Source organism: Carassius auratus, chromosome 41 (genome assembly GCF_003368295.1).
Source record: "Carassius auratus strain Wakin chromosome 41, ASM336829v1, whole genome shotgun sequence".
In the NCBI taxonomy this organism is placed as follows: Eukaryota; Metazoa; Chordata; class Actinopteri; order Cypriniformes; family Cyprinidae; genus Carassius; species Carassius auratus.
Window position 1 is genome coordinate 23,313,650 of NC_039283.1, and position 25,972 is coordinate 23,339,621.

Sequence of the window (25,972 nt, forward strand, 5' to 3'; positions counted from 1 at the left end):
TAAATGACTTCTATGCTAACACGTGGACTAAAAGGCACAAAACTATGCAGTTTGATCATTTTGGAGAAGCAGGAAGACGGAACCTTCTAATGTAAAACAGGTTGGACAGGTAAAATAGGTGACAGTATTTATTTAAAATATGCCAGCTTTTAAAAATAAAAAAGGACAAAGTACATATTTTGTAAATTTTATATATAATATTTGTAGTTTCTAAACAGTTTAACAAACCATCCTTGGTAATTATGGATTCATTTAATTCTAAATCCACCCCTACGTAAAACGTGGTACATTCCACACTGGAGGCCGAGTTGGGACGGTGTTCAGCTTACACTGAGCCGCATGCCGTCACCTTCAGAGCGGCAGAGGGAGCACACAGAAGCCGCGTACGCTGTGTGCCAGAAAGTTTATTCGGTCTCACCGCTCAATCAGGCAGGGACAAATTTACAGTTTTATGATTGTAATTTAATCACGGGCTTTTCATGCATAAATCCTATCCATAATATTTTGCCAAGACCCTTCAGGTTGATTGTTTTGGGGATTTTTGTGCGCTGATCAGAAACAGGGATCGGTTTCGTCTGCCTGTGGAAATCCGGAGCGATCGAAGAAAGTTTCTCCCTGTCTCACGGAAGGAATGAATACATTTTAAAGCGGAAAATCCGCGTGATTTAACGACAAACATGGAATTCAACCATCCTGACACGCAGCCGGGGATAAATCAGTTGACACCCTCAGAAGCACGTAAGTCGGCGTTCAGGATTTGATTAGTAACATTATATCAATATTTTCCTCCTGATTTATGAAAATAGTTGAATAGGGAAGCCTTTACATTCCATCGACAATATCCGTTCATTATGATAGTATCATAGCAACGATTTGCTGTTATTTAAGGTAAGGTGTGAAATAATAACAATAATAAATAAAATATTCTATATATTCTAGAGTTGTAGGCTATTCATTTATTTTGCATAAAATCTTTATTAATTTATGTAATGTGTTTTTACATTGTAACTTTGTATTTTTATATATGTTAATTAAAAAATGGACAGATAAACACGTATTTACAGTTAGGGTTTTGAGTTTTGTGTACTATGTCAAACTGTCCAGGTTCCTGCAGCATCTTTTTATCAACGGTATGACGTGTTCATGGGGGCATAGGTGACGTGTTACAGTGAATTAACCTTAATCATGAGATATTCACACTGGAATTTCACAATCCGTCCAGGCTGAATGGAAAACGAATGAGATACATGACGTATTCTTAATGTTTCACAGTATTCGCTATTAGTTAATAGTTATCCAGCGATGATCTTCCTACTAGCATATTCCTAAGTCATTATCTGCGGATATCATGGGTTATTGTGGCACTTGATTTCAATGCACCACCCATTTCTCTGACAACACTCTTGCAGTCTATAACGTCAGAATACTAAATGATTAAAGACGAATTTCAGTTGATCCCTATGATTGATTCGTCATCAGACACCTCTGGTCACGTGCAGGTGGTTTCTAATGAATCTGTTGACTACATCATCTTGGCAGTGACACCATAGTGACCCACTAAATAGAAGCATATGATCTTCAAAGTGATCTGGATGATACACTCCCTGGTAACAGCTAGTCTGTGCAGAAAGTCATTGAGTTAGGATACACCCTGCAATTGTGCATTGTCCTGAAAATCATGAATATACAGTAACATGACAATCGATTTATTTCTCAACTGAAATTACAGTCATTTAATGGGTCTGCTGAGAAGACGGTGTGGATCTCTAGGTCTTGGGGTTTGGCTGTTGCTTCTGAATGGGAGGATTTGTTATGTAACATGGAGCCCTCCTGCAGCACCACAAGATGTTGCTTCCTTTTTGTGCTTTCTTCTGGCTTCTTGCTGAAGGGGATCAGTCCTGATCCTGATCATCCTTATAAATGAGCATTGGTCTGTTCTTCAAATCTTGGGGGTGGGGTTGTTAGTTGATGCGTGTACCAAAAGTAATTTAGAAGTAACTTCTAAGACTTCATCATCCATTCGTTTCAGATGTGTCATTTCTTGTCTTAATGTTTAGTCTATGTATGAGTATCGTGACCATGAGTGAGGTAAATATCCTTGAGACTAGGTTGAAACACTTGATGACTATTGTCACTTGCAAAACTTCCTACTTGACCATTTTGACATAAAATGGACTTTCTTTCTTTCTCAGAACCTGAAGATGTGCTTTTGTGTTCAGGTCCTTTACATTGAGGACTTCATTCACTGTCGACTCACTGTTACTCATTAACTTTCTTTTTATCCTTCATAGAAGTGCTTGGTTTGTGCCTTTTGACTGAATAATTGCCTTTCATTGTCCGTTCATTTAATACCAAAGACAAAACAAGACACATTGCACATTTAGGAGCCCATTATTAAATTGTTTGAGAGAAAACACCAAGTAAATTTAAGTTGTCAATGTTGATAGCAAGCCCTGAATGGGAGCTGAGATGTTTTCAGTCTGATCAGGTCTGCTCTGTTGAGTTTTGCCCTGTCAGGACTTTTGAAGAGCACCTTCTAATCTCTCTTTTCTTTAGATCTGCATTCAGGAACGAGTGCTGCTCGTTTCCCCCCTCCTTTCGTTTCACACCCCCAACTACCGGCACTGTTTGGTTATCTTTCTTTATATTCTCTGTTCTCTCTTTGCTAACCTGAATCGTCTGTAGTGTGCTTGAATCATTAAGATTCATTGCATTAAATTAAAAAATACTTCACTGAACCTGTTTAAGTTGGTTTATTTTATATATCGAAAGGTTACAACTGAGTATTGAAATTAATATTTTGCATATATGAAATGTATGAAATAAAAATAGTCAATTTAAATAAATACTTATTTTGAATAAGTGTATAATAATAATAATAATAATAATAATAATAATAATAATAATAAAAAAACATTTCTCTAATATTGTCTGATTAATGAGCCAAGCCCATGTATTGGTCTATTGTTATTCCAGGACAGTTTACTTTAGTGCAAAAAGGACTGGTTTCAGCAATGTTTTAATCACTTGTGAAAGCAATGTTGACTTTTATTCATGATAATCCCAAAGCACCATGGTGTTCAGGTTTCAACAGAACATTAAACATGTTTGTCAAGGTCTGTTAGTTCTTGATGTGGAGAATGTGCCAGTGTTTATTGTGATCAATACATGTTGGTTACTGTTAGTAAATGGATATCCATTTGAAATAGTATATTTGTCCAAATATTTCATTTGGCATATCTGTGATCAAATAGAGGTAATTGAAACTGCTTAAAAGCATTCTGTATAAATAAGTGTTTGTTAATATAATATAAAAAATCTTGCAGTGATGCAAAATTACATTTTCAGTTTTACTTTCAACAAAAGAAAAATCATTAAGGGGGTTGCATTTGGGAGCTTGATCCATAACATTGAATCCATAATATATATATATAATTATGCATTGTCTTAGGTGAAATATTTGGTGTTGCTAGAAAACCGTTTCAATCGTTATGTCCATGTCAGCTCTGTGTAGGCCAAAGAGTTTGTCAGACTGACAGGGGCCAGTTTCTGTTGTGTAACAGTAACAACCCCCAACACACATTCTTATACACACACCCCTCTCTGTCACGCCCGTGAAACAATATCATTCCGTTTCAAACCCTGAACCAAGAGGCTCTTATGTAATGAGCAGATAATTACAGCTTTTTTGGGATGAGAATATTAATGATTTTGTAACAGGAGGAAGAAACCACAACTTTGAAAAATATAGTGCTAGGGTGTTCACACTTGACTTGAAGTTCGGTTCTCTTGGTTTGTTTGGTCCGGACCAAAAAAAAGAAACACTACACTTGGTCCTGGTCTGCTTAGCGTTCACACTGGCTTTTTTGACACTGAATCTAAAGGCATAGTGATATGTTCAAAACCTGACTGGTTGGGTTGAATGATGTATTTTCGTGACAGAACTCCCCGAACACCGCAAAAAAAAAAGGTGTGTTCGGCTTAGTTTGCTGGACTAAGTGCTGTCATTGTTACTTGTAACCTGCGTACAGTATACTTATTATTTAATTTTTTGTCCTCCTGGTTTGTTTAGAAGTATTTGGGCTGTGTTACTTTAATATTTAATTCGGACCGCACCAGAGTTCATTTGAAAGTGGACGGAGTCCTATGTTTTTAGCGATCTCTTGTTTGGTTCGTACCAGGGTTCGGATGGCAGCGTTCACACTTACGCAAATGAACAGCACTAACAGAGCAATTGCACCAGGGTTCGTTTCAATAGAACCAAACGTGACAAGTGTGAACACACCCTAAGATAACATGCCATCCCATTAGGTAATTGGCTCATTATTTAGTTCCTTTATAGTGTTGGGAATTTTTACCTTGGCTTCATGCAGATGTTATTAAATGAGTGCTGGCAGCCTACAGGGGAATGTGTTTAGTTGGCATAACAATCAGTTGATAAAAAAAAAAAAAAATCCCAACCACAAGCTTTTAATCCTGACAAACATACACGTATGAACCAGTGACTGAAGCACATTCAGCCTGAGGAATAGATGCGCTTCTTTACTGCATCAAATCTGGCCTAGAAAATGTGTCTCTGGAGTAATTAATCCTCTTGGAAGATTTGAATATTGTCAGACCCATAAAATGGCAAGGAAATTTTTTCAAGGCCACACACTGTACTCCAGATTCTTTCTTAATATATATTTTGTTCTCTGCATTCATAATAGGAAGGCTTGACTCTTGATAATCCAATTTGCATGACCTCAGAAATATTGCACACTACATATGGTTTAATGTGTTCATCCATTTTGCTTTTTACAGCGCATACAAAAGTTTGCACTGAATAAAGGATGTGGTAAATCCTCTGTGTAACTGTGGTAATATTTTGCCACTACATAACAAATATGCTGCAGTTTCCAGTTGTTGGGAAAAGGGAGAGTTCACCTAAAAATAAGCATATACCGACCTTCATGTCATTCCAAACCTATGGAGATGCTTGGGGGACATGGTGATGAAAAGACAAAAAAAAAAGGAAAAATGGAGGAGAATTGATTTAAATGCTTGTAAAACCTGTTTTCACTTGCAAAGGTATTGCATTCCGAGAGTAACTTTGCATTGGCTCATAAAACTTTTTTTTCCCTTTAAGGACCTTTGTGACATTCTGTCACAAGATATTTGTGAATTGAATGAGAATTGATTTGTCCATAATGTAAGTCACTGGGGTCAAAAACAGTATTCCACCATATTAATTTTATTGTGTAATTCTATTCACAAAAAAGTTAAGTTTGGAACAACAGGAGTATGCGAGTTTAATTTCTCGGTGAAAAAATTAATCATTAATCATTATTCACTTGAAATGCTTAATATCCACCCTATTTATCCCTATGCTTTCATGAGAAAATCATTATTTGAATTCATCAGACGATTAATTAGATTATTATCAGAAGATCAAAAGTGAAAAAATTTTTTTTGGAGTGAGCTATACCTAATACTGAAGATATGTGAGCTATACCTAAGACTGCAGATATGTCATTTTGATGTTGGTCTTGTAATATGGACAGACATCGAGCGATCTGAATACAGAGACAACATTCATATTTGTCATTTACAGCAGGCGCTGTGTTTTCTGTTGTGGCCACTGTGCTAGGAATGTTAAACATTCCTCACTGAATGTGTGTCTTCTGTTCAGCTGAGGAGCGAGAGAGTAATGAAGGAAGAGGGAGCAGACGGGCAAGGAATGGTGTGACAGGATTCCAGAGCTCATGCCTGCATACAGACGGAATCTCATCAGGTCTCCTTTCCTGTGTAGCACACAGATGGTGTAAATCACAGTCCTCCGACATGAAGCGCTTGCAGGACAGTGTGTTCCCATCTCCCCTAACATTACGGAAATTGCATAGAGTAGCTTCAAGGGGGTAAAAATGTTGTTACTGATTATGCAAGGAATTAGGAAATGGGAGGATGTGAGAGACTGGGAATGACTGGAACAATAAAAATATGTGTTTTAAAATCGGTCTCAGATGAAAATGCTATTTTAAAAAATCCTAAACTGGTTAGCAGGCCTTATGTGAAGCTGGTTTCCCAGCCTGGCCAAAATAAAAATGCCAGAAACGCCTTTTGTCAGAAATATGAAAAGTCGAAAATGAAACGGATGCAGAATTGTTCACTAAGATCAGTGACATGCATTTCATTTCAAATGCTCATTTCATGCTGACTTTAAAGTCACTCTGACGAATCTTTAAGTTCCTTTTAAAAACCTAAGCCACATTCTTTGTCATCACATAGGTTTTGTAAAGTTCAAAGCTCAAATCACAAGGAATCCTTGGAATTCAGTGAGGTCATTTCCTGTGTGTCACTCTTACTCAACTGTGTGGGAATCTCATGTTTTGATGTCTGAATGTGTCCTACATTTAGTCAATAACAGCTGCCCGTACTGCACTTTGAGCCCGGTTGTTTGTTGTCACAGGCTGGATTTACAGTCCGTTTCTTCTGAGAGGACTGGACATGTGAAGATCATAGAAGTATGATTTTTACATTGTAATTTATTCAGGGATACACATTTTAAGTTTTGGCCATCAATTTAGCAGCACACTGCATACATTAGCTAGATAGAGATGCTAGTAGTAAATTTACCAATCGATTCAAACCATATGACCATTTTGTTGGCCAAACCAAAATAGCATGTAGCGGTTGAATTTCGACTATTTAATAATTTTATCACATTTCTAAATGTTTGTCTGAGGCCTCTTGTTTTTAATTTCCAACATGATAGTTTAGCTCTCAGTTTGCAGATCTTTCTCTTGGCTCTGGTTTCATCCTGCTCATGTTTACAGTAGCCTACATGTAAGCTCTTCAGTGCTGAGGTTAGTGCGTATGTGGATCCCATAATTGGTTGGGTTGTTGGGTGGAGCTGGAAAACCAAACCCTGATTTTAGCAGAATCTCTGTTTTGAATTGATGTTTAGCTGGTTTCAAATTAACTGGTTGAATGTTTCTGACCTTTTTCCCCACTGAAATTATTGCTGGTTCTCCAGGTGGACCTCAACCGAAGCACTACTCTAAGTTTGAAGGGGCTGGTTTGGGGTCAGTGAATTTTTTTGCTGTTTAAAGAAATGAATTCTTTAAGTATTCAGCAACGATGCATTGAATTAATTAAATGATAGTGTATGAGGATATATTATGAGAGCTTTGCATTGAAATTGGTTTATCTCTGCACTAGTCACCAAGGATGACCGCTTGCATCATGACGGAGCAGGAAATATCGCTGCATGTCAGCCATATCCTTCATCCGTTTCAAGTCTGGTCACTTCCTCCGAGGATCGTACTTTTGAGGAAAACATGTTTTAGCCTTGTGGTTACAGACCCAAGAGAGCTGCTGGGTTCAGGCCACATGCAGCCATCATATTTCTTTGTGTCTGTGGTTTGAAGAGGGATACTGCTATTTAGCAATGAAAGTGGTATCTGAATGGTAAATATCATTGTCATTGCACAACAGTTCTCAATTGTTCACGGTTGTCAAGCAACATCAACTTCTCACATTGATATAGAATTACTTTAGTTCAACAAATGTGCAAATATTGGCTATTTTTCAGTGGCTTCAATCAGAATCCTCACTCCGAACTATTTTTCAACTGTTTTGTTTTTAACTCAAATATAACATCAGTTTTTTTCACTGATGCCAGACTTTTGCATCTTTGCTTTTGGTTTGCACCCCAAATTCCAATTTAAGAAATTAAAATCAAGATGAGAAACTTTTCTTGTGTAATGTATTTGATTCACTTGATTGTCCAAAAGCAGACATTTCCACGTGGTTATTCATTATTTATTATATAAAATACTTAAATCTATTTTTTTCTGTTTGGTGGCATTATTTAGCATTTCTGTTATATTACAGGGAAATTATATGTACACACAATTTGCATGCATGTATATATGTAAATATATGTGTATGTATGTAAATGAGTAAACATACATAACATTTTTATTTAATTTAAAGAATATAAACATGCATGTTCACACACACACACATTTAGTATCAAATGATGTGATATTTCATATATTTAAAAAGCATGTATATATGTTATTTCCCTATAACATGACCAAAACACGTGAAGCTGAAAAACTAAATGTAATCCTGAGCTACTGCTAACTTTTCCTCTTTCAGACACTCCCTCACACACAAACTCACAGAGAAACAAATTTGAGTTTCAGATACTTTCGAGAAAATCCTAAGTGCGTTCATTGAGCAAGCAGCGACCCAGCCGTTCACTGGTACAGTGCACTGGATCGCACCTCAAGCATGAATCTGAGGGGCTTAGGTAAATTTGTTTTGACACATCACATTTTAGCAAATCCAGACAGTCAGAACTTTGGAGCACCATTACAGTTCAGTCTTGTTCTCTATCTCTTTGGCTTTGTCCCAGCAGCTGGTGTTTACTCTGGGCTTCCAGTGAGTCTGCTCCTCTCCCTCACACTTCCCCCAGAAGAGGCGCCCTGCCTGCTTACATCATCCATCCGGGGTGAGGGGCGAGGGGCCGGGGGGTTGAGGATGAGGTAATTCATTATGCAGATCCTTTCTCAGTCGGCCACCCAATTCTTCTGTACACCCCCGCAACCCCCCTCCACTCACTTCTTCCGATCGCTGCTTGCTTCCACTTCCAGCTCCCTGTTTGTCTCATTTCCATATTTGAAAAAGAGCATTGCTCAAGCTCTATACCCTCCAGGATCAATGCGCCCTTTTTGGCAAGTCTGCTCTGCGCTCTTCATTTAACCGGTTTTCTGTGGTTTTAGGGCAAGTTAATGGCATGTCCTTGAAAAAGAGTGACAGAGGTACTTTAAGTTAGAAATTCTAGTTTGTTTTTATTCATTTATTTTATTTTTTTCTAGATAGAGACTATTTTATACTAAATTGAATATTATGTGTATATATATATATATATATATATATATATATATATATATATATATATTTTATATATTTTTTTTTTATTTATTAGATTTTAATGTCAGTATGCTGTTGAAAATGGAAGATTTTGTCATGAAATGAAAATATGTTTGCCTGTTTCGTAGCGAAACTGTAAACTACAAAAAAAGGTGCATTTTGCTGTATGCACTATTTTACATATTCATTATATATAAACTGTTGTCTTCATTATTTAATGAATGCTTGAATAAATCTGTCATGAAAACCGCCATTGTTTAAAAGTTCATTTCAACAATGAAATGTAGTAGAAACATAATTATATATCATTAAAAAGTTGATATAAAAACTGCTTTATGCAATGTAAACCTTTTTATACAATTCAGATATGTTTGATTTAATTGTCTTTATTATCAGTTCGTGTCTGGTGGTAATGGTATTTTTAGCTCAGCATGAATAATGCAGTGCACGGTTGCATTTACTTGGTTTGTCCCATGACAGCGTGCAATGCCAGTGTCGAGATGAAAAGGGATTCGGAGGGGGGAAGGGGGGTCTGAACGAGTCGATTATTGCCTTAAGCACACCTGAAGGCTAAAGCAGACCTTAAACTGAAATCTTCAAATATTAGTCTCTAAAACTCTCAAACCCCATTAATTCATTGCCATACCGTCCAATCTCATTCTCCCGGGGACAAAACAGGCCACCCCTAATGTTTTCTTTTTTTTTTTTTTTGTCAGAATAACTCTTCTGCCTCACAGAAGCTGAATAGACATGTTGAGGTGGAGAAAACACAGCTGTCCCTCTGAGTGAAATCTGGATTTTTCATATTTACTAGACAAGCTTATTTCTACTCTATAAAGTGTAGTATATGTATAGGGCTAGATGATATTGAAAATCCATGATATATTTGTATGCTTTTATTTTGTATAATAACAACAAAAATTTTAACATAGATGTCTCTGATTTTAACCTCAGTTGGTAAGTCAATCAAATCAACGTCCGTTTCATTGTATTGATTCAAACCTTTGATTCAGTGATTCATTAGTTTTGTTTACTTGAAAGTAGCTAGGGCATATTCTTCATGTGCTAACATGTCTTAGTCATAAACTACAGTAGTTATGCACTTCTACATTTGCTATGTTTTGTTATATTGGTGCATAATATGCATAAAAATGATGGCGATTCATCCTTCTGTTTGTTTAGCAGAGTGGACAATTTGCCTTTAATCATTTCTATATTTTTACTGTGCTTCAGTTTTTGCTTCAAACTTTACATTTAATTGAGACCAAAAATTATTAATTAAAAAAAAATGACTAATATGTATTTAATGTCATCAAAAAGGCTGAAAAATATTGAGTATTCTTTTTTTGTAAACTATATTACCTCAACATACTCTGACATCTGACTGTCTTCCTGTGTGTGTTTATGCATAGACGCTTTACTGAGCCTGTAATGTTGGCCAACATCAAATCGGACTCTAACCCAGGTCACACTTTTATCAGTGGAAATCAGGTGATCTGTTGAACTTCCTCCCTTTGTTTTGACTGTCTCGACATGACATCATGGCTTTAAGATCTCAGACATGCAGAACTCGTTTTCTTGGATGAAATTTTTTGATTTAGAGTTTTATTGTTCAAGTATCCAGGTAAGCAAAATGCTTGTCAGTGGGGGTGCGAATCTTTGGCTCCTCGCCATTGACTTCAGGTGGTTTTCAATTCAGGAAGTCGTGATCTATTGCCGGTTAAGACACCTTGCTCGACAAATTGCCAGATTCTGTGTTCAGATTCAAGTATATTATTCTGTATAAATGAACCACCATTAGAAATAAAATGACCTTAAATCGGAGGCAATTCTGCTTTTGTGTGTGTAGTTTAATGCAGATTTGCACGACAGTGATCAGCTTTGAGAGAGTAATTCATTAAGTCCCATCATTGTGGTTAATATATTGTGATTGTATTTAAAAAATATATATATATATTATTAATAATGCAGAATGTTGGTTGCACCTTTTTTTTTTTTTTTATGTACCCCTTAAACACTATTTTTACAGTGATGCACACTGCATGGCACCTAGTATTAATGATTCATTCAATATTAAAAAAATAAATAAATAATGCGACTCCGGGGCATGAAGATGGCACTTTTGTCATTTGTGTGTTCATCTAATGTCTATGCGTTGGGAGACATTGGAATGTTTTCCACTTGCAGAAATAAAATCATATGGATTAGTCTGGAGTGTCTGATCATCAGTAAGAAAGTGTTTCTCCTATCCACTAAATCGATGTTCTCGAGGGAAGTGGAAGGTGGCAAGATCACCATTATTTTCTTGTGTCTACAGAGCAATCCTTCAAACTTCCAACAATCAATTGTTTGGAGGGCAGTCTTTAGGCATGACCCTTACTCATTTAGTCTTTGCTCTACCAAAACATTCTGTTATGGATCATGTGTGCAAATCGAACAAATTAATCTGGATCTAATCTGTGCGGAATGTAACTGTGAATGACCCTTCTGTGTGATCACTCATCTAGTAGACAAAAACACTTGAGTGTTTGCTGTAGCTTTGGAATGAATTTCGAGTGGTCTTCATCTCTCGGTTGACATTGGTCACTTTTTTTTTTCTTAGATCCCCCAGCTGTTCCAGAGGCCGATCCTAGCTCTGAGGAAGTCAACACTCTTTCAAAAACAGAACCAGGCCTTGAAGCCAGCACGCCTACAGAGATGGACACCGCAATGAAGTCAACTACCACGAAACGGCCAGACGCCATTCCAAATTCCCCTGTGACACCCACTCCACGGTCAAGTGGTAGCCCTCAACACAAGAAAGGTGGGTACCCTGAAGACTGTAGTCTCGCTTAGCGAGGTCTGGAATTCATGGCAGCTTTCATTGGCCAAGGCCCGCCCATAAGGTGGTTTGACTGACATGTCACACAACCAGTCACAGTTTGTTTCGTTCATCGTCACGTATTGAGGTGTTGAAATGTCACCACAATAACAGACCGGTGTGTAAAACTCTCAGACATATATTAAAGATTCTATGCTGCGAACTTTAAATATTTCACATACTTTTGAAAATCCAGCGTTTAGTTGATCCTGATAAGTGCTCGTCATCACAGTTGTAAACATGACAGCTTTCTTCTTCCGTGAGGGGACTTGGCGCCGCAGTATCTTTGTTTCCATGTGGAACATTAAAAAACGCGACATACATGTCTCACGGAAATCCTGTATAATTAAGCCAATCCGATGACGACTTCGACACTCCTGAAGTGTTTCCACTTTCGTGTCCCATATGCATCAGACGTTTAGCCCAACAGTCTGTGACGTCTGATGCTGAGACTATGAAGACTGTAGTTCAATATTTGTTTTTTATATTAGTATTTTTTATTATGATTAGGAAATGATTTCTTTTTTCCTCTTAGTTACCCTTTTACCCCAAAACTGAAGAAAAGATTGGAAGTAGGGTTTACATGGTTTCTAGTTGGTTAAGATGAATTTATGGCCTTTTAGTCGATTTATGAGGTTGATCAACAGCACCATGGTGCCCAGATTGGCTTGACAAACCATTCTGGTCAAGCTGGTTTGGGTTGGTGGACCATTTTGAGGTGCTTAAGGTGTTCTTACACAAAACTTGTTAACCTGCGTGATCTCTATAACCCAGAATGGCTTTTTCCAACATAACAATGATGGCGATAAATAATTTAAGTGCTTTAAATTCACTCAACTCAAATTCATTAAAAAAATCTGTCCCTTCCATGAGAAGTATTCAGGAAATCTCCTGAGAAAGAAGCCAGTCATTGAGGATTTACCCCTGACCAAAGTTTTGAAAGCTAACAGAGGCATTTGTGTATTGACCCACAAAGAATTTCCATGGTCATGCCTCTGTAAATGCTCACAGAATTAAGTTATTTCGGCTGTATTACATTAATGTAGAAATGGATCCGTTTAGTGAGGAAAATGTGGGTGCTTATGCTGATTCGTGGAGGCTGGCGACAGGCAGTTCCTAATCGCCTCTGGTCATCAGCTGAGGTGAAGCAATGAAACCTGACTGGGCATCACATTTCACAGTGCTGTGCCAAATGGAGGGATTAAACCCTCCTTTCTGGTTTTGTCACATTCATAGTATAAAGCCTTCACTTGTACGAGCACATGCAGATAAATGTTAATGGGAGGGTTGTTTGGGTTTGAGAAAGTAAGCAGCTTTTTTTGCCTACTTCATTGTCGTCTCTTTATACTACTACTGAGGATGTGGTTGTAGAGCGCTTGGCGGTTGTTAATTTAGTGGGAAATCTGGTTCGACTGTGTCTTCCTAGCTGTTTATACTTTGTTACTGTGCTTCATACTGTGTATGCAGTTGTAATTTATTGTTATGTTGTTATGATGTTTTGATTTGGTTCCTTTTAATGACCCGTTCATACTGATTTGCACAGCATTTGTGAATCACTCAACTGTAAAGAGTTTGGGAGGAAAACCAATGTTTGATGAGGTGTCACGTTGGAATCACTTTAACCATAAAGTAAACAAAATTGACCATAAATTAATGAAGCAGTGTTTAGCTAGACATTTATTGTAATGCAGAAGCGAACACATTACATGCTGGGACTTCTGGGAACAGTTCTGTCTCAAACAAATCAAAATGAATGACTCAAATGACTCATGCATTTTTTCTGTAAACATGAATGCATTTTAAATCCATACTAATCTAGATGCATTAAAATAAAGTTAACTACATTTCTTAATTATTTCAATTCAGTTCAATTTCTTCATTTATTTCAGGTGTCATTACTAATAGTGTTTTGTGGTAATAACAGTCAGTCAATAGCCTAATTAATTTTAGTTTTCTTAATTTACCTTTAATTGACAATGTATATTTTTTGGTATTTTTAGTTCTGCTTTATGTCATCATTCAGTCTCAGATGGTTTTATTATTACTTTGCTTCATCCGACTGGTGGTGCACAATTCAGCTCATCTCAGCTCATCTGTCAAGCTCCTCAACATCTTGTAAAACTGAACGCTGTGTTCCATACAATATTGTCCTGCATTGATCCTATTAGCTATGAGAAAGAACATCAGGAGACCTGAAGGAAGGGAAGAGCTGAAGTTCAGACATTACTCACACTGCTTGCTGTTTCAAAGCTGAATCATGTCTTCTTCTTTTTTTCTCACCTAGCCTGTTGCTGTCCACTTTTATTCTAGTTGTCTGCATGACTTAAATTCACATTGCAAACGTTTGGGAAGGATTTTGAAATACAGCTGGCAGCATGCAAAATAATACATAATTTACAATAACAAAGGAAAGTATTATGCACTGTTCCCTTCCATTTATGATTGGTTTTGAAAGGTTACAAAACCTTCTCACACCCTTTGTATTTAGTAATTTAAGTAATTAAGATAATGAATCAGCGCATAAGTAATTATTATCTTGCTTTATACTTTATCCCTCCGTCTCTCTCTCTCTCTCTCTCTCTCTCTCTATATATATATATTTTTTTTTTACAAGTGTATATATGTATGTGTGTGTGTGTATATATCTATGTATATATATATATATATATATATATATATATATATATATATATATATATGTGTGTGTGTGTGTGTGTGTGTGTGTGTGTGTGTGTATTATATATATATATATATATATATATATATATATATATATATATATATATATATATATATATATATATATATATATACACACACTTTTAATAAAAATGTAATGTTCTCTTTTTGTGTTTATTATATCATTTTCATCACAAACATATTTGCAAATTCTAAAACACTCTGTGATGACTGCCACTGGCCTTTCAATATTTGCATAATATTTATTCCCATATCTATTTCTTACTCTAGGGTATGATGTTAGGAATAGGATCCGTAACCATTAAGGCTTCATCACCATTTGAAGAGAGCAGAAAGAATGTTGTAATTTTGCTTCAGTGATTTTACTGAGAGAGGAAAACACCTTTGGAATTGTTGTTAGTACTTTGCTTTTGATATTGATTTTATGTCATTTCAAACAGATTTAAATGCTTTTCCAGCCATGGAAAATCCCGCAGATTGTTTTTTTTTTAGCGCTTCTGGAGATGGTAAGGTCAGTGTCTATGCAATCTCTCTGCTTCCTCAGACCCTCGGGAAGCCCTTTCTGGGTCAGTCTGCTTTTTCTGTCTCTGCCCAGTGACTCATCAATGGGAGCATGGGCCGCTTGTCAGGGCCCACAAGACTCTGCGCTTCAGCTTCCTGTGCTCTATAAATATTGTTCAAAGTGGAGCACAGGTCATGAAGAGGAACACTGCTGGTCTTATGATCATTATTAATGAGTCGGAGTCATCAGATAAAAGTTGTACTAGACTTTGTGGATCGTGAGACGCCAACTCAAAGACTTCTTGGGACTTATTCATTGGGGTGCAGTTGAAAGTGCTGAACTCTGAGTGAACTTGTTTGAATGTGTAATTAGTATAAAACAGGTTTCTTAGTGGTGTTCTGCATGACACGTGCTGTGAGAGGTGTTTTAATGTGTCGTGGAACAAATCAGGTGCACCGGGATAGGAACGTGTATGGACAAATACCAGTGAAGCCACTGTGTGACAAATGGCAAATATTGTTGGGCACTGCTGCTTAATAAATTATATTATGGTGAATTTAGGATGACATAATTTAGCGAGTGATTAACATATTTGATTAAATACTGGTTCATTAAAATATATCTCTAATTGCCTGGAATATTTGTCATGGATCAATGTTGTTCAACCTCAATATATCATATATTAATAATAAAGTAATGCATACATACAATAATGATGAATTCTGAAGGATCATGATGAATTTTGAAGGAACCGGAGTAATGGCTGCTGAAAATGAATGAATAAATTACATTTTTAAATATATTAAAATAGAAAACACAAATAGACATCATTTTTGATCAAAGAAATGCAGCCTTGGTGAATTTAAGACATTATTATTATTAATTATTACTATTATTATCATAAATACACACTAGAATATGTAATTTTTCAAGGAAAATGCAAACCTAGCAGGATGCTGTTATGTTTTAAGTTACTAGGGCATTACAAAGTGGTTTCTAAGGTGTTAAACCATTTGAGCAAGCTCGACTAATTATACAGTAAAACTAATTACCGAACTAGTAGTCTGTCTTTCAGTCCAGGTAAAGGTTCACTCCGAATGAATGTTAATTGTGTGGCGTTGAGTTGACTGTATCTTTATTGTGAGTCCTCTGTGTTTTCTGCTGACAGTCGGAGTGTGTGAATGCTGCCACTCTCTGCTGCTGCCAGCTTCCAGTGCTTTCGACTGCTGCAGATGTGAACGCGGCCTGTGCCACACAATAATCTCTCTCAGTCCTCACCCCCGCTGTCTGACTGTCTCTATCTCTCTCTATCTCCATCCAGGAGAGCTTTAGTGGGTAGAAAGACAACCTCACAATCCCACAAAGCAACAGTGCGGCAATTTCTGAATGTTTGACCAAAACTAAACATTTGATTCTGTATCTTTTCTCAGATGGAATGAAATCAGATGAGCGGCAGAAACAGGCAAAGGAGAGGAGGGAGGAGAGGGCCAAATATCTCGGTAAGACAACAGGGAGACAGCACCCTCTACTGTCCGGGGTCTAGATGTGTTTGGACAAAAAACACTTCATGTCATTCATGTTCGAAGTCCTGAAGCTTGTGCAAATGCGCAGGAAGGCTGTAAAGAAATACATGCAGAAATTTTATGGCTTTTATATATTTTAATTGGTTAAGAGGTGTAAAATCTGTCATTGTGACATTTGACATGTCACATGTGTGTTGTGTGTGTGTGTGTGTGTGTGTGTGTGTGTGTGTGTGTGTATATGGGTATATAAAGAGGAAATACCCTGACACTACAAGAAGTTTTTAAGTAATAGCAGTTTTGAAAATGGATTTTTTATATTTATATACAATAATAATTGTATATTATTATATTAAAACTAATTTATATTTTAAAATGTATTCAAATACAGAAACACTATTAAAATGACCTCTGGCCTGGTTGCATACAATCTCTTTTTACTGTTTTCTAGGCTCCTAATGAGTAATATTATAAACTTTTCCCCTAGTTTTAACAAGTTTGACTGAAATAACTGCTTCTGTGTCTTTACTAAACCAGCACTGTAAGATTTTTTTGTCTTCTACAGGGAATGAATATCTCACATGCTCGCTGTGTTGTTTGTCCGTCATGTCACTGTGCTTGTCATGGCTGAGACTGCTGTGCTGCTCTGCTTTGCATGATTGACACAATGTTTTTGTCTTCTTTCTCACCTTCCCTCCCCAGAACAGCGTGGCCAGACTCAAGGTAAGCCACCTCCCGGTCTCTGGTGGTGTTGGTGACTGATGCGCTTCATCCCTTTCTCTATCAAATGCTTATTCTCTTGTAGAGCTGCTTTCCATTTCCATCGAGTCTGATAATCATAATTAGTGACAGGTTTTTGTGTGCCTTAATTTTGAGTCAAAAGCAGCTAGCCAATATCACATTCCCCTGCTGGAAAATGTATTTAATTGATGCATTTAGACGCTTTTATCCTTAGCGAATTAAAGTGCATTCAGGCTAAACATTTTTACCAAACGTGTTCCCTGGGAATCGAACCCACAACCTTTTGCGCTGATAATGCAATGCTCTACCACGGAGCCAATTCTACATAACTGGTCAAAGGTTGCATTTTATGGTCTTTTTTGACCTTTTGACCCCTTCACATTGGTGTGTTTTTCAGAAACCTTGTTTTCATAGCAGGTTTTTACAAGTTTCCCATAATTACAAACTGCAGGATTCATTTAGGCCCAGAAATAACATCTGCTGCTGTCTTGACGTGACTGAACTGTGAATAAATCGTGATTGATGTTTACCATGATTATATTCACACATCATGTTACATTCCGGCCACATGAGTGTGAAGTTTGTCATTTAAACCTAACAATTCAGACTGTAGTCAATAAAATCTCCTCTGCCATCACCATGGACCTCCACATTAATATTTAATATTTGTGTGGGCTGCTCTGAGTGAGTCAAATGCTTATAGTAGGACATGTAGTATACTCTCTGAGACTGTGGGATGTCTTCCAACTCATCTATCTGCCAGCAGGATTCTGGAGGTTTGATGAAGAGCGTCACCGGGGCACTCTTAGGCCATCACTATTTTAAAAATTTTTGTTTTCCTTTGCTTTCTAGATGGTTCCTATATTTTGTGCAGAGTGGAGCATGTTACATCAATGGCCCTGTCATTGTCACATTTGTGTTTGTTTGAAGTCACACCATTGTCTTTGTCATTTTATGAAGTCACACACCATAATAACCATAATAGATGTTGCATTTCATAACTGAAAAATGCCCAGAAATCCCAAAAGGATTCTTTGACATTATATGCTTAAGACACAAACAAATGTGAACAAATTTTGATTAGTAGTGCTTGGCTAGGATTTAAACTGGATCAGTAGGATTACAAAATTTGACAGTTTGTGAGATATATAATCATACATTACCATTCAAAAGTTTGTCATTTTTTCACCCTTGTGTCATTCCGAACCAAAAAAATCAGTTCAATTTAATATTGTAAAATGGACCTAATGGGGCTTCACTCTTATTGTTTTCAACAACATGTGATTGAATATCTAAAAATGATCATGCATTAGGAATTGGGAATGTGTCTGTGAATTCTATTCAGACAATGATGACTAAAGGTCATGAAGCTGGCCGGGTTTTGATATGGCTCAATCTCTTCTCTCTCTAATGTAGCTGCTAAAAAGTCTCAGTGGCTGGAGAAGGAGGAACGGGCACGGCAGCTGCGGGAACAGCAGCTGGAGGAACGGAGGAGGAAGCTGGAGGAGCAGCGGCTGAAAGCAGAGAGACGGCGCACAGAGCTGGAGGAGAGACAGAGACAGAAACTTGAGAAGAACAAGGTGAGAGAGTAGAAGGGGTCAGTGCAAACCCACATGACACAACCTGTTCCTCTATTATTACACACCCTGACGATCAGAGTCCATGTGGTTTCTGTCAACGTGCCAAGCATTGTTTTCCCTTTCAGTTATCTGAGTAATGCTAGATGAGTTGTTTTTCAGTGAAAGTGGACCACATTGTACCAGAGCTCTTAGATTTCCTCTTTGAAAGATCAATACAGTCATCTCTGTTATTCCCAGTGCTCATTATATTCAAATGTGAATTGTTCAGGAGCGGTATGAGGCTGCCATCCATAAGTCTGGTAAGAAGACGTGGGCAGAGATTCGGCAGCAGAGATGGTCCTGGGCCGGAGGCTTGAGCGGCAACTCCAGCAAAAGCCAGAGTGAGTTACATAAAATGCACCTACATTAAAACAAAAACTGTACCTGTAGGTGTTGCTTCTGGTTCCTTTGCATATGAACTTCCTTCATCATCGGTGTTAGGAATAAACTGGATTGGAGGTGATTGTGATGTTTGATGAATTTGCTGAGACTCATGCATCTCAAATAATTCTCTCTCTTTTTGTCATTTTTGCACATTTGTATTTCTATAAATTGTTTAAGAATACACAATTAAAAAAAAACTATAAACGTATACATTTCCCTGACTTTTCACATGAGATGGTTTGTTATGTCTTGCATAAAGCAGCCTCACAACCTTCTGCTTAATGCAGGCTTAACGCTCTTTACTAATGTGATAATTACCAAGAGTTAAGATCTTGGAGATCATAGGGACTTTAGTGTGCAACTAGGCAAATGCAAATACTAACTGAGATCTGCAAACGCTTTTCCATTTTTACTGCAGTATCCTGTCACAGCAGTAGCTTCACTGAGGTTTGTGAACCTCCCTAAACACACAGAAGGTGTGCGTATGCCTTATTTTCATTTTCTGTCAAGAATTAAGGCCTTTTTTATTTATTTATTTTTGTCAGAAACTGAAAATCTTGTCAAAAATGTCAATTTATAGGCTAACCAATGCAAGGATCTTATTTTCTAACTGACTTAATTTAGTTGTTCCTCTCCCAAAAGTAGTGCACAGTCATTGCAGTCTCTGTTGGTGCCCTGAGAGGAGAAGTGGAGGCAGTGACCCCATTATAAGACCGTAGACTCTGCGAAAATGAACTTTGAGCAGCGCAACTCAATAAAAAAAGCAGTTGAGTTAATATTGAGACACTGCAAACATACCAACGGACATAGATAACTATCTTTAGCTGCTCAAACAGTAGTTTTAAGGTATATTTTGACCCATATATTTACTTGGCCTATATATCAATGGCTGTTTCTGTTTGAGGTTTGACTGCTTCCCGTCGTTTCGCCTCGGTCCCCTCAGCATTGTGTACATGTGTGTGGTGTTCTCTGGATTTTACAGGTAGATGCTCAATATCAGCAGTCAATCTGCCCAAACATGTGGATTCAGTCATAAACAAGCGACTATGCAAATCCTCTGCCACTCTCTGGACGTCCCCTAGCAGAAGTAAGGACACTCCTCTGGATCTAGCCCCGCCTCCACGTCTTCACAGGCTCCTCCCTTCACATAATTACGAGTTTTCATTTTACTCCCCTACCTTTGATTTCTCCCTTGAGACCAATCACCCGCTCGTGTTTCATGATCATTCAATCATTCTCTCCTTCCAAACCGTCTCCTCGTCAGCGGCTTCAGTTCGATCGATTTGATTGTAATCGTCATCATCTTTCACCATCAACTGTTCTTAGTGGTGCTCTTTTTTTGTTTGTTTATCTTTGGTGGTGGCTTTTTCTGTTGCTTATTCCTTTTTCTTGATGTAACCGTCTCTAAAGCTGAATACTTGAATACTTCTCCATAATGTATGCATATGATGCATGATGACACAGTGGCCCCAGAAAGTATTTGGACACTTAAGCCACACTTAAAAAGTCTGAATTTTAGAGAATTAAAAAAAAATGAAATATCAGAAATTGATGCTAGAACATTTGTTAGAACAATATTTTTAAATCCAACATACAAGTGTGCAAATACTTATCAATTTGACCAATATGTGTATCTTTTTATTGGTTAACACCTTACAGTACGATTTGTTAATGCTAGTTAAAGCATAAGATATCATGAACTTAGTTTTACATCATTTTATCAATCTGGGTTTAATTTAATTTGATTAGATTTTAATTGCATTTGATTCAATATTTAAATTTTATTTTTATTTAATTTCAAACTGTATAAATTAACATTAAAGGACATAAATTAGTGTGATAAAAACTCATTTTCTCTAATGCATTAACTAATGTTAACAAATTGATGCTTATTGTAAAGTGTTAACGTTTTCTCATTTTAAAATTAACAAAGACCTTTTTGTGAAATGTTTAAAGTGTGCCTGCTACATTTATTTGAAGTTACTTTTTAGAGTTTTTGTCATTAGCTTTGATGTTTTTTTGTTTTTGTCATTCTTATGTTGTAAGTGTCTGAACATTGTTTGTGGAGACTGAATGTGCTGAATCTTCTGGCGTATTCAAAAATAGAAATTTGTTGATGGATGTATGTTCCACTCAGAAAGGCTAGAATTGAGGTCTAGCTGATTTTATTTTCCACCCAAAAATGTCTGGTGCTTCTTTTCTTGGATGTACTGAGGTCGCCGAACTCAATAGTAAGTAGGGCACACTCTATTTGTGAGTGCTTCCTAAAACAATAGATGGAGCAGAGCAGAAAGGAGAGTTCACAGCTAATCAAGCCTTTTTTCTTGAGTGGAGACTTTACTGCAGAGTGCTGATGAATGTTCAGCTATGGACAATATGTCTCTCGACCTCTCTTTCTCAAATGCCTCTTTACCCCCCAATTGTTGCATCTTTCCATGCATTAACCTGTGGCTCTTCCTTGTTTGCTCTTTTTCTTTTCCTTTGAGAATCACATAAGTTTAGAATTAGGGTTATTGTAATTAACTAAAACATAGATAAGTAGTAATAAAAATAATAATTGTGTGTATATATGTATGTATATATTTATTTAAAGAAACAACCTTTTTTTTCCAGCTAGTTGTCAAGGTAACATTTTCTCATTTTTGTGTAGTTAAAACATATTAAGAACATATTAAAATAAGATCTTATATTACAATTAAAAGACCTGTATTCTCTGTAAAACACAATTTGATACATTGACGACTCTTTGCACAGTTCATATTGGAACACCACTAAAAAAGTCTATTATAAGTCATATTACACTACTATAAAGTCATATTACACTAGTTTGATGGAGCATTAGGGTGAAATAAACTGCAGAATTCTTATTTTTGGATGAATTCTTACTTCAGTGCGTTTCATACTTGAGATAATTCTCACTAAAGTTTATTTGCTGCTCATTGATCACCTTTACTGGCTTTTTAAACATGTGGCAGTGTTGTGAAATCCTCATGCAGACTCACCATCATCCTTGTAGACAGCGATGGATACAAGCACAGCTGTTTGTCATTGCCATGTTTTTAGCATTATAAAAAGGAATTCCATTATTGCGTGTATTGTACTCAGTTAGGAAAGGTATTGTTGCTTATATATTGTAATGGGAACTAATTTGAGTATTTTCTTGCAGCTCGTAGCCTGCAGCTGAGTCCATGGGAGAGCAGCATTGTGGACAGGCTGATGACGCCCACTCTCTCCTTCCTGGCTCGCAGTCGCAGTGCTGCCAGTGTGCTAAACAACACCAGAGATGGCCGTGAGTGACGGGATACAATCATACTATCCTAGAAAACTAGATTTGTTATTAGCATTATTTAAAGTAGCTCAGGAAGAACTTTAGCATTTTTGCAAAGACTTTTTAAACATATGTATATTTAAACATAAATATATGCTGCAAATGTGTTTTCTTTCATGCAGAGTCTCCGTTGTGTCCGCGCTCGGCGTCTGTCAGCCCACTCTCAGCGTGTGTTAATCGGCCACATCAACGCTGCTCTGAGCGCTGGAGGGTCACCACCAGCACACCCGATATCACCCAGCGCAGACGAGACTCCACACCTGTGAGTTATTTAAGACTCCTTTCTCATTTTCCATCCATCCCACCTGTTATATTTTGCTATGATATCTATTAGATATTCATAAGTACATCTTTATTATGAAACATGTGAATATTGCCTTTTTAATGTTATCATTAATATTATTAAACTGCCAATTAAAACAGTAATTCACTTTTAAAACCAAACAAACAGCAGACGCTGTGAATGAAATATTGTCCATTGTCAGGTAGACTTGCAATTGTACAGATTATAATGAGACATAAAAATATAGAGGTAACAATGCTTGTCCCATCTTTTCTCAAAAGATGAGGAAGGATAAGAAGGAAAAGGAGAGAGAAAATGAAAAGGAGAAGAGTACCATCATCAAAGAGAAGGTGCTGAAGAAGAGACAGTCCATGCCATCAATGAAAACTAGAACGGAGTCCAGGTAAATAAATAAAGCAACTGAAAAAAATGTAAGGATCATTAGATTAGAAAGAGTATATATATATTCCATTTGCTCATTTATACTATATTTAGATGATATTATACTATATGTAGATACTTATGTGAATTTTCTGATCTTTCCGGTCTCGGTTCAGAGTAAAACAGTTATAGATGCTCATATTCTGGAAGCACTGCCTTTTATGTGCAAGAGGAAAATACAAGAGATCTGCATTTTAATGGAGCTTTTTGCTCTAAGCATTTTCTAAATCTGTTAGACCAAAGCTGTGTTATGTAATGCTCTCTCTGAATAAACATTTCTCCTTTTAGTAGTAGTCATAGTTTAGTTTCAAGGTATGCTAAATAGATGTACATTATAGCTTTAGTTTTAAAGATGATTTTATGTGTTATGTGTATTACTAGGACAGATTATTAAATATCAGGCCACATTTTAGCTGATGTTTTTGCCCTCCTGTGAACGTGTTGTATTAAACATTTTTCCAGCTCAGCCATTACATTGAGCTTCTCTTCATGTTTCCAGTCCGAGTCCAGTGTCCAAACTGAGATCAGCGTCTCCTGTGACACCTAAAGGCCGTGCATCCCCCACCAGTCCTGCAGTATCTCCCAATCCTCCCTCAGCACGAGCGAGCCCAAGCACTCCTAAAGCCAGACCCAAGAGGGCCAAGACCCCTGCCCGCGTGGAGACCCGCACCGCCTCGCCAGTAGCCACAGAGAGGGTCAGAGAGACCCTCAGGCCTGCTACTCCTGAAGAACCAAAGAGTGAGTGTGGTGATGATGATTGTGGTGTTGCCACAGGACTGTCTTTTAACAGAAATTTTTCCCATTTAAACATGCAAGTTTATGTCATTTTCCATGTTCTTCGTCTCTCCAGTCCTCATTTTTTCCCCGTTTCGTTTCTCTGTGTTTTCTCTAGCCTCGTCTCCCGCCCCCTCGGTTGTCGTGTCATCTGTTCCGGACACCCCCGCTGTTGCTAGTGCACCTGTGTTGTCCGTTTCTGCACCCTCTGTCCCCGAGGAGTCCCCTGTTGTCCCTGCTCTCTCACAGGTGGCTTCTCCAGCTCCTTCTCCAGGCAAACCCATGGCTGGCACCAATAACCCAGAGGAAGCCTCGCGCATCCTGGCTGAGAAGAGACGACAGGCCCGTGAACAGAGAGAGAAGGAAGAGCAAGAGCGTAAAGAACAGCAGGAGAGAGAAAGGTTAGCCGTTTTAGAATTTAATTGGTTTTATTTTATTTCAATATATTTTATTTTTTTATTTTATTTAATTATTTGATTATATATATTGATAATTTGAAGTGGTTTGCCCAGTCCTTAAAGCAAACTCTGTACTGCAGCAGTTGTACTGCAACTGGTGCTCATATGGGAAAAATAGGTTCGAGTCCAGCCTGCAACATGCACTGATTCCATTCCATTATCTCCACAATAAATATCTATCATTCTCCACTACACCTGTCTAATAAAGAGGCAGAATAACAATTTAATCTCTATAAAATGTCCACTTTTTAAACTTTTGACCCTTTGTATCCCTACAATGTATGCTTTTAAGCATGTCCTGCTCCATCAGGCCTTGTGTAGTGAGCTCCAGGAATAGCCTTGGCAGTATCGAGCTGTTGAAGTCTGGTGTTCTCAGTGACGTTTTATGAGTTTAGCACATTTATGAGCCATAATGGACTTTGGCAACTGTGTAATGAGAGTACCACACTGTTTATGCTCCATTGCTGCTGGTTACTACAGGTGCGGATCTTTTGGTCACGACTGAAAAGATTCACCGATTCACGCTCTCCATCCACTTTGCATTTGTCACTGTGCAATGCTTAGACCACATGTGCATTTTAAAGTTTCATGTAATGTTACCAGCCACAGCAAAATGATCAATTTTGCAAGAGACACCAAAGTCCACATGCATTCCCATGCCATTTTGTTTCAATAATTCACAGAGTTCAATGTTTAATGCTTTTTTTTTTATCTGACGTGTACAATGACTGACTGTCTTCCATCACACAGGCTTCAGCACGAGGAGAGGCTAGCACAGGAGGTGGAGGAGAGGAGGCGCAGGGAGGAGGAGGCACGGCTCATGGCAGAGCAGGAGAAGTTAAGAGAGGAGGCTCAGCGCCTGCAGGAGGAGAAGGAGGCACAGGAAAGAGCCAAAATCGAAAAAGAAGAGAATGAACGCCTTCAGAAACAGGTCAGAAACGCAACCACATTTCCCTCATTCCTAAGTAACACACTTCACTCTGTCAAATAAAAGCTGTAAAAATACATATACTGAGACTCATATACAGTATATTAATATATGTTGATTTTTCAGCATAATATCGAATTGCTTAGTTGCATCAGAGCCATGGCCTGGTACTTTGTGCACATGTTCCAAGACATTTTGAGCCGTGGTGCACATATGGGAGACATGGGTTCATATCTGGCCTAGCTGGTGTCCTGATTTATTAAACTATTATACTATTATTCATTAATATTTGGAATTAGTTTAGGTTTTAGTCATTTTGTTATGGGTTTTTGTCTGTTTTTTATATTTTGAATTTTACATTTTTCATTTAATATTTATATGTAATTTTTTTTTTACCTTTTTCATTTGCCAAAAATTATTTTTTAAATAGTTATAGTTTTAGTTGGCAGTAACATCACTGGTCTTTATTTTTATTTATTTTTTATTTTTATTTTTTTTACCTTTGATCCTTA

General features: G+C 37.4%; 1 protein-coding gene across 8 annotated transcripts in view; it reads left to right on the forward strand.

The window, feature by feature from the left end:
* The first annotated feature begins 337 nt into the window (after nt 1-337).
* Nucleotides 338-25,972, forward strand: part of LOC113059321 (MAP7 domain-containing protein 1-like) — a 31,231-nt gene continuing 5,596 nt past the window's right edge. For 2 of the 8 annotated variants that reach the window (XR_003278078.1, XR_003278079.1), the window contains exons 1-13: nt 338-738; nt 11,525-11,725; nt 16,415-16,483; nt 17,207-17,227; nt 18,662-18,825; nt 19,094-19,205; nt 20,231-20,335; nt 22,415-22,537; nt 22,699-22,838; nt 23,141-23,262; nt 23,800-24,038; nt 24,193-24,475; nt 25,283-25,463. Coding sequence is in view for 6 of the 8 variants with exons in the window: in XM_026227734.1 (XP_026083519.1) it covers nt 678-738; nt 11,525-11,725; nt 16,415-16,483; nt 17,207-17,227; nt 18,662-18,825; nt 19,094-19,205; nt 20,231-20,335; nt 22,415-22,537; nt 22,699-22,838; nt 23,141-23,262; nt 23,800-24,038; nt 24,193-24,475; nt 25,283-25,463 (1,821 nt within the window). In the remaining 2 variants the exon portion in view is untranslated. Of the gene's footprint in view, nt 739-10,450; nt 10,547-11,524; nt 11,726-16,414; nt 16,484-17,206; nt 17,228-18,661; nt 18,826-19,093; nt 19,206-20,230; nt 20,336-22,414; nt 22,538-22,698; nt 22,839-23,140; nt 23,263-23,799; nt 24,039-24,192; nt 24,476-25,282; nt 25,464-25,972 lie in introns of those variants that run through there. The other 6 variants (XM_026227734.1, XM_026227736.1, XM_026227740.1 and 3 more) reach the window with 6 other exon arrangements.